The following is an 18,190-nucleotide window of genomic DNA, read 5'->3' as shown; positions in this document are numbered from 1 at the left end:
GTTGATAAATTACTATCGGCCGCATATAGAGTTGGGCTTTTCTCCATGCTTATTGGATGCAAAAAGAAAGGCTCTTTTTGTGGTGTACACTAATACCCTACGAATAAGAGAATAAAAGGCGCACTTTCACCGAAATCAATTTGTAAAGGAATTCCGATACGTAGGTGTGTTTTGTTTTCTATAGCTGATTCCAAGGTTGGGAGCCTCATCTACAATCAGAGCCAACAAGCGCCAAGCTTGCCTGCAATGAGGCTTCTGTGCGAAATCGAAGAGCAGTCCTACTTCGGAAATTTCTATTATTGTTTGCATTTCAAGCTCATTTGCGTGGTGACAAACAGTCAAGCATCAGTTTAGTGTAATATAGAGCCTTCCGTCCAAACCCCAGCGTTCTGTGTCACAAATCCAGCCCACTAGTTGGCTCAGAATCAACAAGCTTCAGACTAGGCTTAAAACTTCCCCCAAGGTAATACCCTGGACTCTCAATGAACAGTTGATTTTCCATCCATTTGGGGCGATTTCGGCAGCGATGCCTGATATTCCTCCAGGGTTACCCTGGTGAAGACAGCCTTCTTGCCTGTGATAGAGGTTAAAGGGCTGAGATCCTATACCAGAGAATATGCATCCCCAACCAGGTCGAATCCCATATCTCAAGAGTTGAAGTGTGAAGGTTGTTAAGCGACATAGTTATTAATTTCCTGCCTAAAGGACCTTGCTGGTACCTAACCACAGCAGAACATGTAGATCTGATATACTTGGGTGAAACCCTCAAATTTCGAAGGATGTATCGCTTTATTATATTCAACAGGGCCATGGAGATATCTCAAATCCAACTCCAGCCTTGAAGTATACGACAACCGTGAAAAGACATAGCAAACATTCTAATGTGGCTGGAGAATTACGCCGCAGGCATATTGGACTAGACCAAGATACCGATTTTCACAGCCACAACCCCTCATAGCCTAAATAAAGATTGACAAGTTCCAAAGTCCCGCTTGAGGAATAGCAAACTGCAGGAGTGGAGACGATATGCCCGGGAATGTACCAATAGCAAAATAAACGCAAAAGCAAAAACTCCGGCTCAAATGCCATGGATCGCCGTCGTCTGAACGTAGTCATAAAAAGCTTTCTGCCAATGGCGTGGCATTTATTGGCACCGCCGCCAAGAAAAGCTACTCTCAAGACTTCGGAAGCTGTCGTAGGTTTGAGTCCTGAAGATGCTATATACCTAGTGGAGCAGACATACTATCTTCATATTAAAAGCATTTTATGAGACCCGCGGAGCACCGAGATTGATATGGTAGCTTACTCCAGTTCTTGGCGTTCTCCGGAGTTTGCGGGGGTTTTCACTTATCAATACGTACTTACTTATCTGGCAATTCCAACCTATGGGCTTTGTCGGATCTGTTGCCTCAAAAAGTATTGAACCTCGCTCCGTTTCTTTTACGTCGGGATCTAGTTGCATCGGCCATCGTCCGAAGGTCATTCAAGCCACCGAAGCCTATCCGAAGCCTTAGTTCCGTAGAAACGCCGCCAAGCTTTTACCCCGGGCCGCCGAGTATCGGGACAAAGTGTGATGTGTGGTGATTGGATAAGTTGAAATTGCCTTTAGCACAAATAAGGATCTATATGCACCAGCCGACTCTTCACATACCTACGTATTCGTTTGCACAATATCGAAAATCCAACCGAGATGTGCGTTTCGGCAAAAAGTCAGCAAGCATAGTATTGGCCTAATGGGTATACCGAGGTTTAGCGGTGGGCTAATTATAGCGTGTCTAATTTTGCAAAATATCACTTCTGATTTTCTATATCATTAATAATATTGTTATTGACGAGCAAGAAGATTTAACATGTGTATGTAGTAGAGGGGTAGTCCGGGGGTATTACTGTGGGGGCCATTCTGTTTAACATGGGGCGTGTGGAGTGATCTGGGGTCAGGTCAATATTGTACGGAGTATAGCGGAATAAGTCTTGGCCGGTCCAAACAAAGTTGTTACACAATATGTTCGACAAATATGTTTGCGATAAGCTAACCTGCTAACAGAGAACTAAAAGGTTAACTAAGTTGTTAAATTGTTAAATTGTAAAAAATATTGGTTGAAACATGAAGGCAAAGTTTAGCGGTGATTATAACCAATCTCAATATCTTAATAAGAAAGTCTACGGTACGACGTCGGGTGCCTTACATTTAAACCATGTTTATGATTTGCTCGGATTTTTATCATGCCGTGGACGTAGATATGAGAGTTTGCTAACCCCATGGGGACTACACGTTTTCTGAAGGACAAAAGCGTACCGTGATCGGCGGTTCAGCTTGGATCTCTCACAATCATTCGTGCCCAGCCCCGACTCTCTAGGATTACCCGCATGTTAGGCGAATGAGATCGGATGTCATCCTTGTATTTAGTGGGGTCTCAGACTGTCGGTGTCCCGTGGATTCAATCATTTGCTTCTTTGCGTCTTGGTTTAGCTCTAAACCCGGGGGTCCCGTCGCATGGTCATAGGGTCGTATTTAGTTGAGCTTGACCCCCGGGGCCCTTCGTATCGATTTAAATTCCATTTATCAATTTTTCTCCCCTTCCTTAGAGCACCTGCCAATCTCAGCATACTTCTCACTTAAAACTGCTTTGGGGTTCTTAATAGTCATGGCCGGTGAGCGAGAGCCTCAACACGAGGCATCTTCGCCGGATGTCGAAGAACATATGAGCATCGGGCGTTACATCGCGACCCGCATTCCTACCCTCGTGCCTCCAATGAATCCCGCGCCAAACCCGTTCAAAGCTTTGACGTTGCTCAATCGAACCCAGTGGCTCAATTTCACCGTATGTCGATCATAGGGCTGGGCGCGCAAATAATAAGACTTGGCTCTTGGCTAACTAAGCTTCCTAGGTGGCGTTCTTGGGATGGTCTTGGGACTCTTTCGACTTTTTTACAGTGTCTTTGACAACATCTCAGCTTGCCAAAACATTCGATAAATCCGTTACCGATATTACCTGGGGGATTACATTGGTGCTTATGCTTCGATCCGTCGGTGCGATCACCTTTGGAATTGCCTCCGATCGATGGGGCCGAAAATGGCCATTCATTGTCAACCAGCTTCTTTTCGTTGTTTTGGAGCTCGGCGCTGGTTTCTGTCAAACCTATAAACAGTTCTTGGCCTGTCGCGCTTTGTTTGGAATCGCCATGGGTGGCCTGTATGGTAATGCGGCAGCCACGGCGCTAGAGGACTGTCCCCCAGCGGCCAGAGGTATTGTCTCGGGACTATTGCAACAGGGTTACGCCTTTGGATATTTACTCGCCACGGCTTTTGCCCGTGGGCTTGTCGATACCACCTCACATGGCTGGCGGCCCTTGTACTGGTTTGCGGCTGGTCCACCGGTGCTGATCATCATCTTCCGGTTGTTCCTAGGTGAGACCGAGACTTTCCGTCGGCGCCAGGAAGCACGCCAAGAGATGCGTGGAGGTGTCGCGGCATCGTTTATTTCAGAGGGCAAAGTTGCACTGCAGCGTCATTGGCTTATGCTTATCTATTTGGTCCTTTTGATGGCCGGGTTCAATTTCATGGTAAGTAACCAACTGACCATTCTCTCTAGTTTGTGAGATTAGACAAAAGACTAACGTGGACACTAGTCGCATGGATCCCAAGATCTTTATCCAACAATGTTGGAGAACCAATTCAACTTCTCGAAAAATGCAGTCACCGTAACACAAGTTGTCGCCAATCTGGGTGCTTTGTCAGGTGGCACCTTGTGCGGCTGGGCAAGTCAGATCTTCGGCCGCCGCTTCTCCATCATCGTAATCAGCATCGTCGGCGGCGCCCTGCTTTACCCCTACACATTCGTCCAAAACAAAAATGTGATCGCTGCCGCCTACTTTGAGCAGTTCATGGTGCAGGGTGCGTGGGGTGTAATCCCCATCCACCTTATGGAGCTATCTCCAGGTCCCATCCGCACCTTTGCTGTCGGAACAGCCTACCAGCTCGGCAATCTAGTATCTTCTGCTAGCTCGACCATTGAATCTACTATTGGCGAACGCTTCCCACTGCCCCCAACTAAAGAATCTGCCCACCGCTACGAGTACGGCAAGGTCATATGTATCTTCATGGGCTGTGTGTTCGCTTATGTTATTCTGATTACACTTGCCGGGCCGGAGCGGCTGGGCCGTAACTTCGATGCTGAGCATGATGCCGACCTTCAGGAGGTGGCAGCTCACCGTGGTATGGACCAGAAGGTTGGATATGGGGATGACGCAGAGAAGGGTCGGGCTTCGCACGTCTCATAGTCCTTGTACACGATATGATATGCAGGCGAAGGCTCAGAATGGCTTTGGTTGAGCCTTGAAATGGGCTCACTTTGACACGAATTGAAATCCTAGAATGGATGTGAGATAGTTGAATAGGCCTGAAATTAATCACCAACCTTTTCTTTCCTTCTTTGCTTGAGCCTTGTAAACACGTTTAAGTTTATCTTCTATAGTAGGGTCCTATGGGTAATCAGGCGGAGGTCAGCGAATGCCATTCAATAGAGTTGATATGCGTCTGGGTATGTTGTCAAGAAGGGTCAGAGTCTGCTTAATTGATTTCATCCAGACTTCACGAGTCTGTCTTTGGGTTGAAGAATATCATCATGTTATTTGTAGAGATGGTACCTGGGTAAGTTATAACCCACCTGTTATATAGATGCTGTATAGGGATTAAGGGTAGGTGTAGTTTGTAGCATCAAGGAGTGATGTGAAGAGAAAGTAGTCACACAGGGTGAAGTTGTGTTTTATATCCTGTGGTAAACCCCGCACTTTTGCAGCTTTTAATTAGATACTACATACTACATAGGTACGTAAACAACCTGGCTTTTAATATACCTTATAGTATGTCCATGTTATTACATGCTTTGATTTACTTGTATAGAAGAGGACTCATACTTTGTAGCTCTGGGGAATATAGTGGGTCAAGTTGGTATCAGCACAGCCCCGAGGATCCAGGGTCTAGTCACGCCATTTCTCCTGATATTGAAGTGATTAAAGGGTCAAATATACGCTGTAGGTCAAATGTACGCTGCATGTCAAGAATATAATATTGTATGCACTGAAGTATACTATATATTGTATACAATACTGGTGAATCCTAAATATAGCGAAGCCAAGCCATCAATAAGCACTTCACACTACGGAGTAGCTTTACGACATACGCGTCCTGCAGGAACCTCAAGTTGGGATACACGGCTGCCTGTTGCGTTCCGAGACAAGATTTGACTACTTTTACTATTTTATATGTATGTATTTACCTGTGATATTTCAGATGTTTATCGGTAAAAAAAGCTTGTTCTATCTAAAATTCTGCCTAAATTTAACTATGTAGTAGGTAAATGATTGTACTAACCTTGGAAGTCATAGATCTTACCTAGTGCAGTAAGTTTCATTGCCAAGCCTGCAATGCCAATTGCGTCCAAAAGAACAGTAGCAAGAAAAAAAAGGCGGATAGTCTTTGATCTCGAAACGAAAACCATAGACAATCCTGTAAGGAAATTATCGATTTAAGATCAGAATTAATTCATCTTAACAATTATACCTGTACCCACAAAAAAATCAAAATCAGGAACTGCCCCAGGGACCTAGGGACAAGGGACTCAGGGACGTATTTTCTCCGCCAAGCGCCAAATCCCCCCAAACCTCCCCAACTCTCTTCCATTCCTGATCTTCCGCATTCTCACCCCTTCCCTTTCTCCCCTCGTTCCTTACTCGTTAAGGGTTCTCTTGCGAGGTTTAACCCCCTGCGCCAAGAACGTCGGTCTCGTGTGCTGGATGAAGTCCCGGCTCCGCCTTCTCCAATGCACAGACGCTCGTCGGGATCCCCTGTCGAGGACGAAGATTCCTCGGTCTCCCGAACAGACGACCATGGCCCGAATGCCATCGACGAAAATTCGCGATCGCAAATAGCACAGCGCGGCACCAGCTTTGACCTCCGCCGCGACGGCAGCGCGACGCCGCGCTCCCGAAACTCGAGCATGTGGCGCACCCCGTCCTCCCAACCTTCCAACGATACCAAAGCCATGCCATTGGGCTCCCCTCGGCTCCCCATGGAGGTTCCCTCCCCTGAAGGTCGACGAGCGCGCCAATCCCGTCTGCGCAGTCCTTGGTCCTGTTCCATCTTGACTGCGTTCACGACATGCATTGCCGTCGCGTTCTTGATCTCCATCGTTCAATCGTTCACCGGTCGGCAGATTGGTGGAGATGGATGCGGTGTTCCAATGATGAGCCCGACCTTCATTCGCATGTTGGAATTCGATACCGAACACACCCGATTCGCAAGCAAATACAATCTCTTCTTGTACCGGGAGGAAGGCGTGGATCCCTACACTCAGGATAACATCGGGGTATGAAGACCCCGGATTTGGTGGATACGCTTCCTCTTTGCTGACTCCCATGATTAGTTAAATGGTGTACCTGTTCTATTTCTACCCGGAAACGCTGGCAGCTACCGACAAGTCCGGTCCCTGGCCGCCGAGGCCTCGCGACATTACTACGACGTGGTTCGACACGACGAAAGCCGACATGCGGCTGGAACAAGAAGCTTGGATTTCTTTATGGTCGACTTCAACGAAGATATGGCGGCGTTCCATGGACAGACTCTGCTGGATCAGGCGGAATACGTGAACGAAGCGATCTCATACATTCTATCACTTTACCATGACCCCCGACGGACACGCCGAGACCCCGGGTTACCAGATCCCAGTGCTGTTATTCTCATCGGACACTCTATGGGTGGGATTGTGGCCCGAACTTCTTTGACCATGGCCAACTACCAGGCTAATTCGGTCAACACGATTATCACAATGTCTGCACCCCACGCGAAGCCGCCGGTCTCTTTCGACTCCGATATCGTCCATACCTACAAGCAGATCAATGATTATTGGCGCGACGCATATGCACAGACTTGGGCTAACAATAACCCGCTGTGGCATGTCACTCTTATCTCCATCGCCGGTGGTGCTCGGGACACTGTGGTTCCTTCCGACTATGCCAGTATTTCCTCTCTTGTACCCGAGACGCACGGATTCACTGTTTTCACCTCTTCTATTCCAGACGTCTGGATTGGCATGGACCACTTGTCGATCACTTGGTGCGACCAATTCCGCAAGGCAATCATCAAATCTTTGTTCGAGATCGTCGATGCACGACGCCCTACTCAGACAAAACCGCGGGCAGAGCGGATGCGTGTACTGAAGCGGCGGTACCTGACCGGTCTAGAATCTGTAGCTGAGCGGACCTTACCTCAAAAGGAAGCGAACACGCTTTTGACTCTGGAGGATAATGCAAACACCATCCTTGCTCAAGGCCAGCGACTGGTCCTGCGTGAGCTGGGCCATCAACACGGTCCAGATGTGCGTCTCTTGCCGATTCCTCCCCAAGGTGTTTCCGGCAAAAAGTTCACCTTGCTCACGGACCAATCGTTGGACAAGAATGGCAACATCGAAGTTTTGTTCTGTAGCGTTTTCCCGCTATCCAATGGTCGCTCAACCAATTTCCCCTTGAATTTGGATTTCTCCGGTGGCACCGTGGGCTCGACCCGTTTGGCCTGCAAGAGCGCGGCTGAAGACAGCATTCATTTGCCTGCCTCCACCCGCTCGTCGCAATATGCCTATGATCGTACTGCGCCATTCTCATACCTCCAGTATGACTTAGAGGGCCTTGCAGAACATCAATTCGTGGCTGTCGTGGACAAAGCCAATGTCCCGACCTCAGGATTCCTTGTCGCCGAGTTCTCGGACAGCTCGGATGCCCTGATTCGGGCTAAGGTGGGATTGGGCGGTTTGTTGAGTGCTGGTCTGAAGATGCGGCTCCCCGCGAATCGGCCGATGCTGACTGAGGTGAAGATTCCGGCTTTGCACTCAAGTTTGCTAGACTACCGTCTGAAGATCACGCGGAATTCCCAAAAGCAGGAGCTGTTTGCTCCATTGCTCCGACAGTCCGTCTCTGATCCTCATGAGTCAAAGTTCTTCGTCAATGTCAATGAGGTAAACGTCAACCTGCACGGTATGGCTCCCTTCATGCCACCAGCGATCAGCGAGCAGGCTGCTCTCGGGGGTGTTTCCTTCCAGCTGTGGACGGATCCAAGCTCCGGCTCGACAGTTGATATCTCGCTTCAAGTTGATCTCACCAGCAGTCTTGGCGAGCTAGTAATGCGGTACCGGACCATCTTTGCGGCGTTCCCGTTGCTTGTGGTTGCTCTGGTTCTCCGTAAACAGTTCCAGGTTTACGACGAGTCTGGTTACTTCATTCCCTTCACCGATGGTCTTGACCGTGCACTGCGATCCTCCTTCCCTCTTCTGCTGGTAGCCATGTCGCTACTGGCCTCCTCCTTGGCTACTTCCAAGGCCTTGCCTCAAACCGATGAAACCCTTCATTGGCGAACGAACTCGACCGAGACTCCAATTGATTTCACCAAGAACGATCTGTTACTTGGGTCTCAAGATGCATTCTTCTGGTTCCTCGTCCCGGTGTTTGGTCTCATTAGTGTAGGCGTCTGTGTGCTTGTCAACTACCTCGCCCTTGCCCTCGTGAACATCTTCTCCTGGGTATACGGAGCTTCGCACAGCAAGTCGGGCTACATTCGACGAGAGGATCGGGGAAATCTCCCGATCTTCAGCACCCCAACGCCTCGACGACGCATCATTCACACTGCAATTCTTTTGATCCTTGTGTCCACCGTCATTCCATACCAGTTCGCCTACATGGTTGCCTGCATTGTGCAGCTGGCCACATGCGTGCGGGCACAATGGCATGCCAAGGAAACAAGATCCACTTCGCATCTGAATTTCGACAACTACGCACACTCCATCTTGATTCTGATGCTGTGGATTCTGCCCATCAATGTGCTTGTCCTCCTGGTCTGGGCCCACAACCTCGTTGTGCATTGGTTCATGCCGTTCTCATCCCACCATAACGTATTATCCATTATGCCCTTCCTCATACTCGTCGAAACCATGACAAGTGGCGCTATGATTCCACGCATCACAACCAGGTATGCAAATAAGATATCATCGGGCTCCCTTGTTATCAATCTAACACCCCAACAGGTTCAGATACATTACCTCCATGATCTTCTTCGCCATCGCCATCTACTCCGCGATCTACGGCGTCTCATACGCGTATCTCCTTCACCACCTTGCCAATCTCCTCGCGGCCTGGTTTGTCGGTATCTACCTCTTCGGCAACAACTTTTCGCCCCGCCGTCTCTGGCGCATCATCGACGGCGACGAGCTCCCCTCCGAATCGGGGAATAGTCACGTTAAGAAGGAGCCATGAGTAATTTTCTGTTCTACTGTTTATTTGTTTCGTTCTTTTGCTACGGAGTTGCGCCGCGCATATGGGTCTGGAGTTTCAAGCGTTTCCCTTTTGTACAGACATCGGGATCTTTATCCCATCGTTTCTTTCTTGTTAGTTATATGATATAGATGTGGAGGGTCATGACCCATTTGTTCCTGCCTTGGTCCCCAATCCTAAACCGAATCTGATCCTGGTCCTGGCATTCTTTTTCTCTGCTGATTATTTTTATCCCCCTTCCTTGTCCCGCCCTCTCTCTCTCCCATCATCGCCCTCTCTCTAATTCACGGCCAACACCCTCTCTGTATTACACTGCTTGTCGCACTGCCCAGCAGAAGTTATCGATGTGGAGTCGTGCGAGGCTACACGACCATTCCGACCCCGATTTATATCTGCCTGGTCGCGTTGAATTCTTGTATATTCCTCTTGAGTATATTCCTTGTGTTCTGTTCTATTGTTTCGAGTGTGGTCTGGACATAGATCTGCGCGTTGGTTCACGGACTTGTCGGCAGTTTTGTGTTTTTGTTTGGTTTATAAAGCTGTGCACCCACATACTAATTACCTTACTCTATGCCTTTACCCGCGATGCAAAAGTTTGACCTTAGTTTGCGTAGCATAATGTTCAGTCATCTTAAATCAAGGGTCTGGCTTCAGCCAGACCTATCAATTCAGATAGTGCACGAGGCCACCAGGACTCTTTCGTGCGACAGATCAGACATCAAGTAAAATACCTAGTGATCTATCCACCAATGCTGTTATTTTCCCTTGCTTGATTCTATACTATCGCCTACTCAGTGGGCAGTATGTACACAATGAACATTCTCCAATCCAGCCTCAAACACTCTCTACACGAAACCGACGTTCTGATAGGCCGCCACATCCTACCCCTTTATTTCCCCTGTTTCTTCAAGATGATAGGCCCGTCAGCTCAGATCTGCCCCCTGAGACTACACAGGGGAATATGTACGCTGTATCCAACAAGGGCCTAAGCGCGACGCCCAGGAAAGGGGGCTTGGGTAAACAAAGTTGGGCAAAAAAAGGGGCCAGGTCAAAGAGAAAGAAACGGTATTACATTCTGAAAAGGATGAAAGGGTCAGATCTTGTTACAGTACGGACCTCAGGAGTAGTACGGAGTACTCCGTACAAAGACCGTATAGGTATAGTGACTGGTGCCTCCTTACACGGCATCTTCCCCGGATTTGACTCAATAGGGGTGGATACCCGTCTGTCCGGAAGAGATGCATATCATGCTAACCTACTCCGTAGACCTACGCGCTGTTCTAACAAGGAGCGGCTAGAAGAAGAAGATTCGCCCCATGCCCCATTAAATAAACAACTGGGGCACGTCAGATGGTATGGATCCACTATAAGAATAAAGGTTTTAGAATGAATACGGAGTCCAGAGTCAGAAACGATATGTTATATCGTAAGATGATACAATATCTTACACGTGATAATATGACCCTTACTACTATCGATCTATTACTTTGGACCGAGGTGTGATAGATACCATGGCCGTTGGTTATTTAGGTGTATAAATCTTACATATAGAACGGGAGTAGTCAAGTGGCGGACTAACGCCACGCAAGAAAAATCGAATGAAGAATTTTAGTTTCGGGTTCCAGGAAAAGGAGAACGAATCACATATAGTTAGTCGGAACTATAAGTCCCGATCTATAAGTGGACAAAGAATTTCAAGTTATCCATGGAAAGTGAAGCAAGGACGATAGAGTTCCGAAACCGAGGCAAGACTCGGTCCTTTGACATTGGACTAATTTCGATTTAATGAGAACAAGCGTACATGTATACGTAGGTGGTTTTTTTGTTTTTAGGACTTTTTTATGTTTTTGCCACTTTTGGCTGGGGGATAAGGGCGATATCAACTTTCAAAAAGATCACTTAGGCAGTCAACTGGATACATATAAGGTAAATATTCAGCTTCTAGGTGGAATTAGTAGTAAAATAGCATTAGAATTTCCATGTAATCACAGAGTGGTACATAGATCTTGAAGTCGCTCCAGTGAGGCTTTTTGTATAACACATGTGCGCGATAAGCGATAAGATAAATCAAGCGGTGAAACGAATTACGCATTAATCTGCATTGTACTTTGTACAACATTTAGGGCATTATTAAAGAGTGCTTTCAGTTTCACTAAACGCCGTAAGCTTACTGGGCACATAGGTAGTCATTTTGACTGAACTCTGGCTGAGATCATATGGGTGATGTTCAGCTCTGACGTACGTGTAATGTACATATGTACACCTGAACTAGTCTCAAACGGCCGCCGGCATGATAAGTTTTGAGCCCTGGTACGGGACGATACGGAGAATCGAAATAATCACAAACCCAACTCTAAAAATAAGGCATTTGAGGAAAGTAACGGCTGCGCCACCCGACCAGGAGTGGCAAACATCATTTAAGAGTAATGTACATATGCACATATGTACATGTAGTGGATGACAATAGTAATATCTATGGATGGTAGTACTATCAGTTATCTTCGGGTCTATATATCTGAGCCCCCACGATACTTAATTTTAAATACAATGTACAGCACATGATGATTGAGACATTCCTGTTATAGGAGAATATCAAATACACTGAAGTTAGTATTGAAACAAATTATCTTTTTCTATGCTACAATATTTTATTTTAAATTTACTGTATCCTCAATAATTACATATTGTAGGTATCTCAAGGAATACAAGTATCAATGAATAAAAATTTCAATTCATATTAAAAATTTCAAGGAACTAAGCCTAAGTCCGCCAGGCAACGGATTTAAACCAATCAAAAGAGATAGATTTGGACGAAAGCAGTAGATGAGCCAATCAGAAAAAGGACAAATACATACTAATCCTAACTCGGCACTAGTGCGGGACAATGGCCGATTGAAAAAAAAAATTCTGAATTGCCATTTTTTTTTTTTTCGTAGGGTTTGCCGCAGAGCCACACGATAAATATCTTCACCCCCCTTCTATCCTCCTCCCCTCCTCCACTCCTGCATATTTTTTTTTCGAGGGTCGGCCTCTTCTTTCTTTATTGTTTTATTTTCTTTTCTGTTTAGACAGAATAGAAAACCTTCGCTCTCACATTTGAGCGCTTGCGAATACGCAACTGGGCCCCCTGCTCAGCAAAAAGAATTTCTCGATACCCCTCATAGAAAAAAAAAAGGAAGACTTCTTTCTTCCTTGCCTCTAATACCCTTTCGTTTTTCGAACCGCCAAAATTTCTTCAAAAATGCCTGCTGCCAACGTCGAATCTCCTGCCGCCATTGGCAAGGAGGCCGCTGAGTCGGTCACTGTCCTTGAGGGACTCATGAAGAGCCTCACCCTGGCTGCCTCCGCCGATGAGGCCAACGCCGCCGCTGGCAACATTGCCCACCTTTTCAGCGGTCCCATCCCCGAGCAGACTCTCCCCCTGAAGGCTGCTGAGCTCTTCAAGAAGCAGCTCGCCAACAAGAAGGAGCCCCTCGTCCGTGAGCGTGCCTGTGAGGGTATCCGCTCTATCGCTCTCCACCCCACAATTGCCGCCGGTGTTGAGCCCCACCTTGTTTCTCTCCTCGGCCCCGTCCTTGCCGCCGTCGGTGACAAGGTCCCTGCTGTCAAGGACGCCGCCAACAGCACTGCCCTCGCCATTGTCAAGGCCGTCAGCGGTAACGCCGTCAAGGCTATCATCACCCCTATCCTCAACTCCCTCGCCAACGCCCAGAAGTGGACTGAGAAGAAGTGTGCTCTCGACTGCATTGACCAGCTCGTTGAGTCTGCCAAGATGCAGCTCGGTTACCAGGTCCCCACTCTCCTGCCCGTCATCTCCGAGGCCATGTGGGATACCAAGTCCGAGATCAAGAAGGCTGCCTACGCCACTATGGAGAAGGTTTGCGGTCTGATTGTCAACAAGGATATCGAGCGTTTCATTCCCGAACTCATCAAGTGTATCGCCAAGCCCCAGAACGTCCCCGAGACCGTTCACTTGCTCGGTGCCACCACTTTCGTTACTGATGTTACTGGCCCTACCCTCGCTATCATGGTTCCCCTGCTGGACCGTGGTCTCGTCGAGCGTGAGACCGCTATCAAGCGTAAGACCGCTGTCATTGTCGACAACATGTGTAAGCTGGTGGAGGACCCCCAGCTTGTCGCTCCTTTCTTGCCCAAGATGTTGCCGGGTTTGAACAAGAACTACGAGACCCTTGCCGACCCCGAGGCTCGTGAGAAGACCAAGCAGGCTCTTGACACCCTGAGCCGTGTCGGTCACGTCGTCGACGGTAAGATCCCCGAGGTCTCCCGCGCCGGTGACATCTCCACTGTCGCTGAGATCCTCAAGGAGATCCTCACTGCCACCAAGCACAAGGATGTCATCCCTGCCTCCGAGGAGCTCATCAACTACGTTGCTGCCATCTGTGGTCAGCTCGTTGACGAGAAGGAGAACGACCACGTCATCTGGACCACCAACACCCTGCCCTTCATCACCGCCATTGTTGGTGAGGAAGATGCCAAGTCTATCGCTGAGACCCTCCGCAAGAAGGCCTGCCCCGATGCCGCTGCTGCTGATGCCGTCGCCTCTGATGAGGAGGAGGGTGAAGATCTGTGCAACTGCACCTTCTCCCTGGCCTACGGTGCCAAGATTCTGCTGAACCAGACTCACCTGCGCCTCAAGCGTGGCCAGCGTTACGGTCTCCTCGGTCCCAACGGTTCCGGTAAGACCACCCTCATGCGCGCTATCAACAACGAGCAGCTCGAGGGTTTCCCCAAGAAGGATGAGGTCAAGACCGTCTACGTCGAGCACGATCTCGACTCCGCCGATACTGAGTTGACCACTATTTCCTGGACCATGAAGAAGTTGGCTGAGGTCGGAATTACCGCTGAACAGGCCGATGTCGAGAAGCGTCTGTACGAAGAGTTCGGTTTCTCCGAGCAGCAAGTGCAAGGTCTCATTTCCGCCCTGTCTGGTGGTTGGAAGATGAAGCTTGCTCTGTGCCGTGCCGTCTTCGAGCAGCCCGATATTCTGCTGCTTGACGAGCCTACCAACCACTTGGACGTCAAGAACGTCGCTTGGCTCGAGAACTACCTCAAGACCTCTCCTTGCACCTCCATCATGGTCTCCCACGACTCCAAGTTCCTTGACAACGTCATCCAGCACGTTGTCCACTACGAGCGCTTCAAGCTCCGCCGTTACCGCGGTACCCTGAGCGAGTTCGTCAAGCAGGTCCCCTCCGCCAAGTCCTACTACGAGCTCGGTGCCTCCGAGATGGAGTTCAAGTTCCCCGAGCCCGGTTTCCTTGAGGGTGTCAAGACCAAGTCCAAGGCCATTTGCCGTGTCTCCAACATGAGCTTCCAGTACCCCGGTACCGCCAAGCCCCAGATTCACGGAATTACCTTCCAGGTCTCCCTCGGCTCCCGTATCGCTGTCATTGGTGCCAACGGTGCCGGAAAGTCTACTCTTGTCAACGTCCTGACTGGTGAACTCATCCCCACATCTGGTGAGGTTTACCAGCACGAGAACATCCGTATTGCCTACATTAAGCAGCACGCTTTCGCTCACATCGATCACCACCTCGACCTTACTCCCTCCGAGTACATCCAGTGGCGTTTCCAGACCGGTGAGGACCGTGAGACTATGGACCGTGCCAACAAGATCGTCACCGAGGAGGATGAGAAGGCTATGGACAAGATCTACCAGGTTGAGGGCACCTTCCGTCGTGTCATCGGCATTCACTCTCGCCGCAAGTTCAAGAACACCTACGAGTACGAGATCTCTTGGTCTCTGGGTGACAACATCGGCATGAAGTCCGAGAAGTGGACTCCCCTCATGTCCGCTGACAACACCTGGTTGCCCCGTTCCGAGATCATTGTCTCCCACCCCAAGCAGGTCGCTGAGGTTGATCAGAAGGAGGCTCTCGCCTCCGGTCAGTTCCGTCCCCTTGTTCGCAAGGAGATCGAGCAGCACTGCGCCAACTTCGGTCTCGATGCCGAGCTGGTTTCTCACTCTCGCATGGTTGGTCTCTCCGGTGGTCAGCGTGTCAAGGTCGTTCTCGCCGCTTGCTCATGGCAGCGTCCTCACTTGATCGTCCTCGACGAGCCCACTAACTACCTCGACCGTGACTCTCTCGGTGCCCTCTCCAAGGCCATCAAGTCCTTCGAGGGTGGTGTTGTTATCATTACTCACTCTCGCGAGTTCACTGAGCACCTTACTGAGGAAGTCTGGGCCGTCAACGACGGTATGATGACTCCTTCCGGTCACAACTGGGTTCAAGGTCAGGGCTCTGGTCCTCGTCTTGATGCCAAGAACGATGACGATGAGGATAAGTTCGATGCTATGGGTAACAAGATTGTTACTGAGAAGAAGGTCAAGCTCACTGGTAAGTCATACTGTCTTTCATCTTTACTTCGAAGACTTTTGCTAACTGTCATCTTTCAGGTTCCGAGCTCCGCAAGAAGAAGAAGGACCGTGCTGCCCGCCGCAAGCGTGGTGAGGAGGTCTTCTCTGATGAGGACATTTAGAGTGTCGCTCTTTGTGTTAATTGATGCATATCATGATCGGTTGATGAATTTCATACGCTTTGCTAGGACAAAATACATTTCAATGTTCAAACATTCGTTACTGCTTTCCTCTACTTGTAGACTTGTAAACAATATATTAAGATCGCAGTCTTGACACCATCCATACTGTCACAGTCCCGTCAAACTATCAACGACGTTTTCTACTGGTCAGGTGACTCATGGCCAAGCGTGCGACAACAATTGGGGAAACGCAAATCTGAGTGCATTGCCTTCCCTCAACTGACTATTTTGAAGCTCGCCTGTGTTCACCATTCGCCACATACCGGGTCTAGATTCGGTTAACAATGAGAAGTCGAAGTTCACTTTGCAACTCTCCAATCTTTACCTGACTTCATCTTGTCGATATCGCCCAGAACGCTGATGCTTCTGGTTAGAAGTGGACAAAGGTTCTTAAATCCCGAGGCATTAAAGGCTTCCCACTATCCGTACCAATTTCGGACTGACTTCCTTCTCGATGCCAGCAGATTGAAATCCCGTGCAATGGTTTCTAGGTCTGTGATCCAAATTCGTCGTTATATATCGCGTCATTTAATACGACACATCTGCCGAGTGTTTAGGGGGACACTGGAGCCTAACAGTTCCTGCCGAGGCCTACCCCTTTCACTAAGGCGTACCATCAAACTTCGAGAATGGATATCCTAATGCCGTATGGACATTGCTCTGCCACCGAATACCGATTCGACGAAGAACAAGCCGACGCCATTGTTCGAACCACCTCCTACCACCGCAGAGACTACTGTCTCTCCGTGATCTGGTACTCACCTAGTGAACATGTCGATATTCGTTCGTCAATCGCAACACCCTTCCAGCGGAATTTGAAAGCTGGACTCGGCTCCCTCGACCGGCTACCCCCCGAGCTCTTGTTTGACACCTTGTACCGTCTGGATATGCATTCTCTGTTCAAATTTCGACAAACAAGTCTCAGATCAAGAGAGATGGTAGACTCTCTTAACCAGTATCAGAGGGTAGCCTCGCATGGACAGAACCTTTTTTGCGCCTTATTACGAACACGACTTGCTCTCGACATTTCTCTACTCAACTTTCACAACGCATTATGTATCAAGGCCTGCACTTTCTGCGGCGAATTCGGTGGATTTATATTTCTCCTAACTTGGAAGCGATGCTGTATTAAATGCCTGGTCGAGTCTCCGGAAACCCAAATGCGGACTCTCGCTTCAGTCAAAAAGCAATTTAGAATGAAGAAAGCCGAATCCGGCCAACTGATTCTCTTCACCAGGCTACTTTGGCTTGCAGACAGCAACCGCATGCACTTGCGCAAGCTCAACCAGTGAGCTTTGACAGAAATCAAAAATTCAACTTTATGGGGTCATGTGCACTTCCTTATTACGACAAACAAACTGGCAGAGTTGAACGCGGAATCTCGTGCGCCGGATGCCAGCTTGCTATCGAAAAAGATATTATTGGCACTAGGGGCACGGAATGGGAGTTTGAGGCTCGAGATAAAGTGTACGCACAAGACGGCTTTTTGGACCATTTTCAGTGGTGTGAACAGGCACAGCTCCTATGGAGATCGAGGGGCGAAGGTAAAAACCGGCCACTCGAGCTACCTGTGTCTGCTCAGACAGGAGGCTACTTTCGAAGAAGAGAATGATCACATTCGCTATCTTTGACTACATTTTACAAGGGCGAAATTTCCGTGTTTCCTGGTTTCAAGTTCAAATCCACAAGACATAGAATGCAGTGCTTTCTTGGTCAAAGCCTGATTTCTTTAGTCAGATGAACTGAGACATCTTTGAGAGTCTAGCGGCTGACTGCATATCAATGCAGTCCCTGCTCTGTCGTGGGTCAAATCCTCCCCACCTCGCTGCTCGCGCTGGCTATTCCAATGAGTTGTCGACCAGTGCGTTTTAAATTGTTTCAAATTTCTGCATCTGAATTTCAGGTTCCATCCTTTTATGCAATTTGCTGTACAATGTGTGTTTGTGAACTGGTTTGCAGTGTTGTATAACATGTATGGCTTCAAAGACGGGGCTAGGGTACCCCCTGCTTACGCCATGTTTTGCAAAAGTCCACAATGTGGAAACTCGACAGCGCTTTCGTCCCGAAGGATTCTCTCTGTTTAGTGTGAAAGAGACTTGTTCTTGTTGAGAGACATACGTGCCAGCCTAGTATTTCATGATCTAAAGGATTCTGCTGGTTAACGGGTCTCCCCACAATATGCGGGATACTGAACCAACGTGGTGGGGTTGGATTTTTCGGATTTGGCAGATACTACGGAGTGCACAACATCAAGTAACTACTGTACGGAGTACATATTCGCTTCTGTCTCGGCCCTGTAATGCTGACTTGT

The 18,190-nt window shown here is 48.6% G+C and overlaps 4 protein-coding genes across 4 annotated transcripts; all 4 read left to right on the top strand.

Annotated features, from left to right (window-relative positions):
• Positions 1-2,645: 2,645 nt before the first annotated feature.
• On the top strand, positions 2,646-4,281 carry N7529_003023 (sugar transporter family protein; the record flags this gene model as incomplete). Its single annotated transcript, XM_057238550.1, has 3 exons — positions 2,646-2,822; positions 2,890-3,564; positions 3,631-4,281. The coding sequence occupies 3 exons, from the start codon at positions 2,646-2,648 to the stop codon at positions 4,279-4,281; spliced, it is 1,503 nt and encodes a 500-aa protein (XP_057101161.1).
• A 1,541-nt stretch (positions 4,282-5,822) lies between these two features.
• On the top strand, positions 5,823-9,300 carry N7529_003022 (GPI inositol-deacylase; the record flags this gene model as incomplete). The annotated part of the gene is made up of 3 exons (XM_057238549.1): positions 5,823-6,368; positions 6,426-9,016; positions 9,072-9,300. The coding sequence occupies 3 exons, from the start codon at positions 5,823-5,825 to the stop codon at positions 9,298-9,300; spliced, it is 3,366 nt and encodes a 1,121-aa protein (XP_057101160.1).
• Positions 9,301-12,559: 3,259 nt separating this feature from the next.
• Positions 12,560-15,819, top strand: N7529_003021 (putative translation elongation factor eEF-3; the record flags this gene model as incomplete). Its single annotated transcript, XM_057238548.1, has 2 exons — positions 12,560-15,677; positions 15,737-15,819. The coding sequence occupies 2 exons, from the start codon at positions 12,560-12,562 to the stop codon at positions 15,817-15,819; spliced, it is 3,201 nt and encodes a 1,066-aa protein (XP_057101159.1).
• A 701-nt stretch (positions 15,820-16,520) lies between these two features.
• Positions 16,521-17,171, top strand: N7529_003020 (F-box protein; the record flags this gene model as incomplete). Its single annotated transcript, XM_057238547.1, has 1 exon — positions 16,521-17,171. The coding sequence occupies one exon, from the start codon at positions 16,521-16,523 to the stop codon at positions 17,169-17,171; it is 651 nt and encodes a 216-aa protein (XP_057101158.1).
• Between the last annotated feature and the right edge of the window lie 1,019 nt (positions 17,172-18,190).

Source organism: Penicillium soppii (genome assembly GCF_028829465.1).
Source record: "Penicillium soppii strain IBT 18220 chromosome Unknown utg000003l, whole genome shotgun sequence".
Lineage (NCBI taxonomy): Eukaryota > Fungi > Ascomycota > Eurotiomycetes > Eurotiales > Aspergillaceae > Penicillium > Penicillium soppii.
This window is presented reverse-complemented; position numbering and strand designations above follow the sequence as displayed.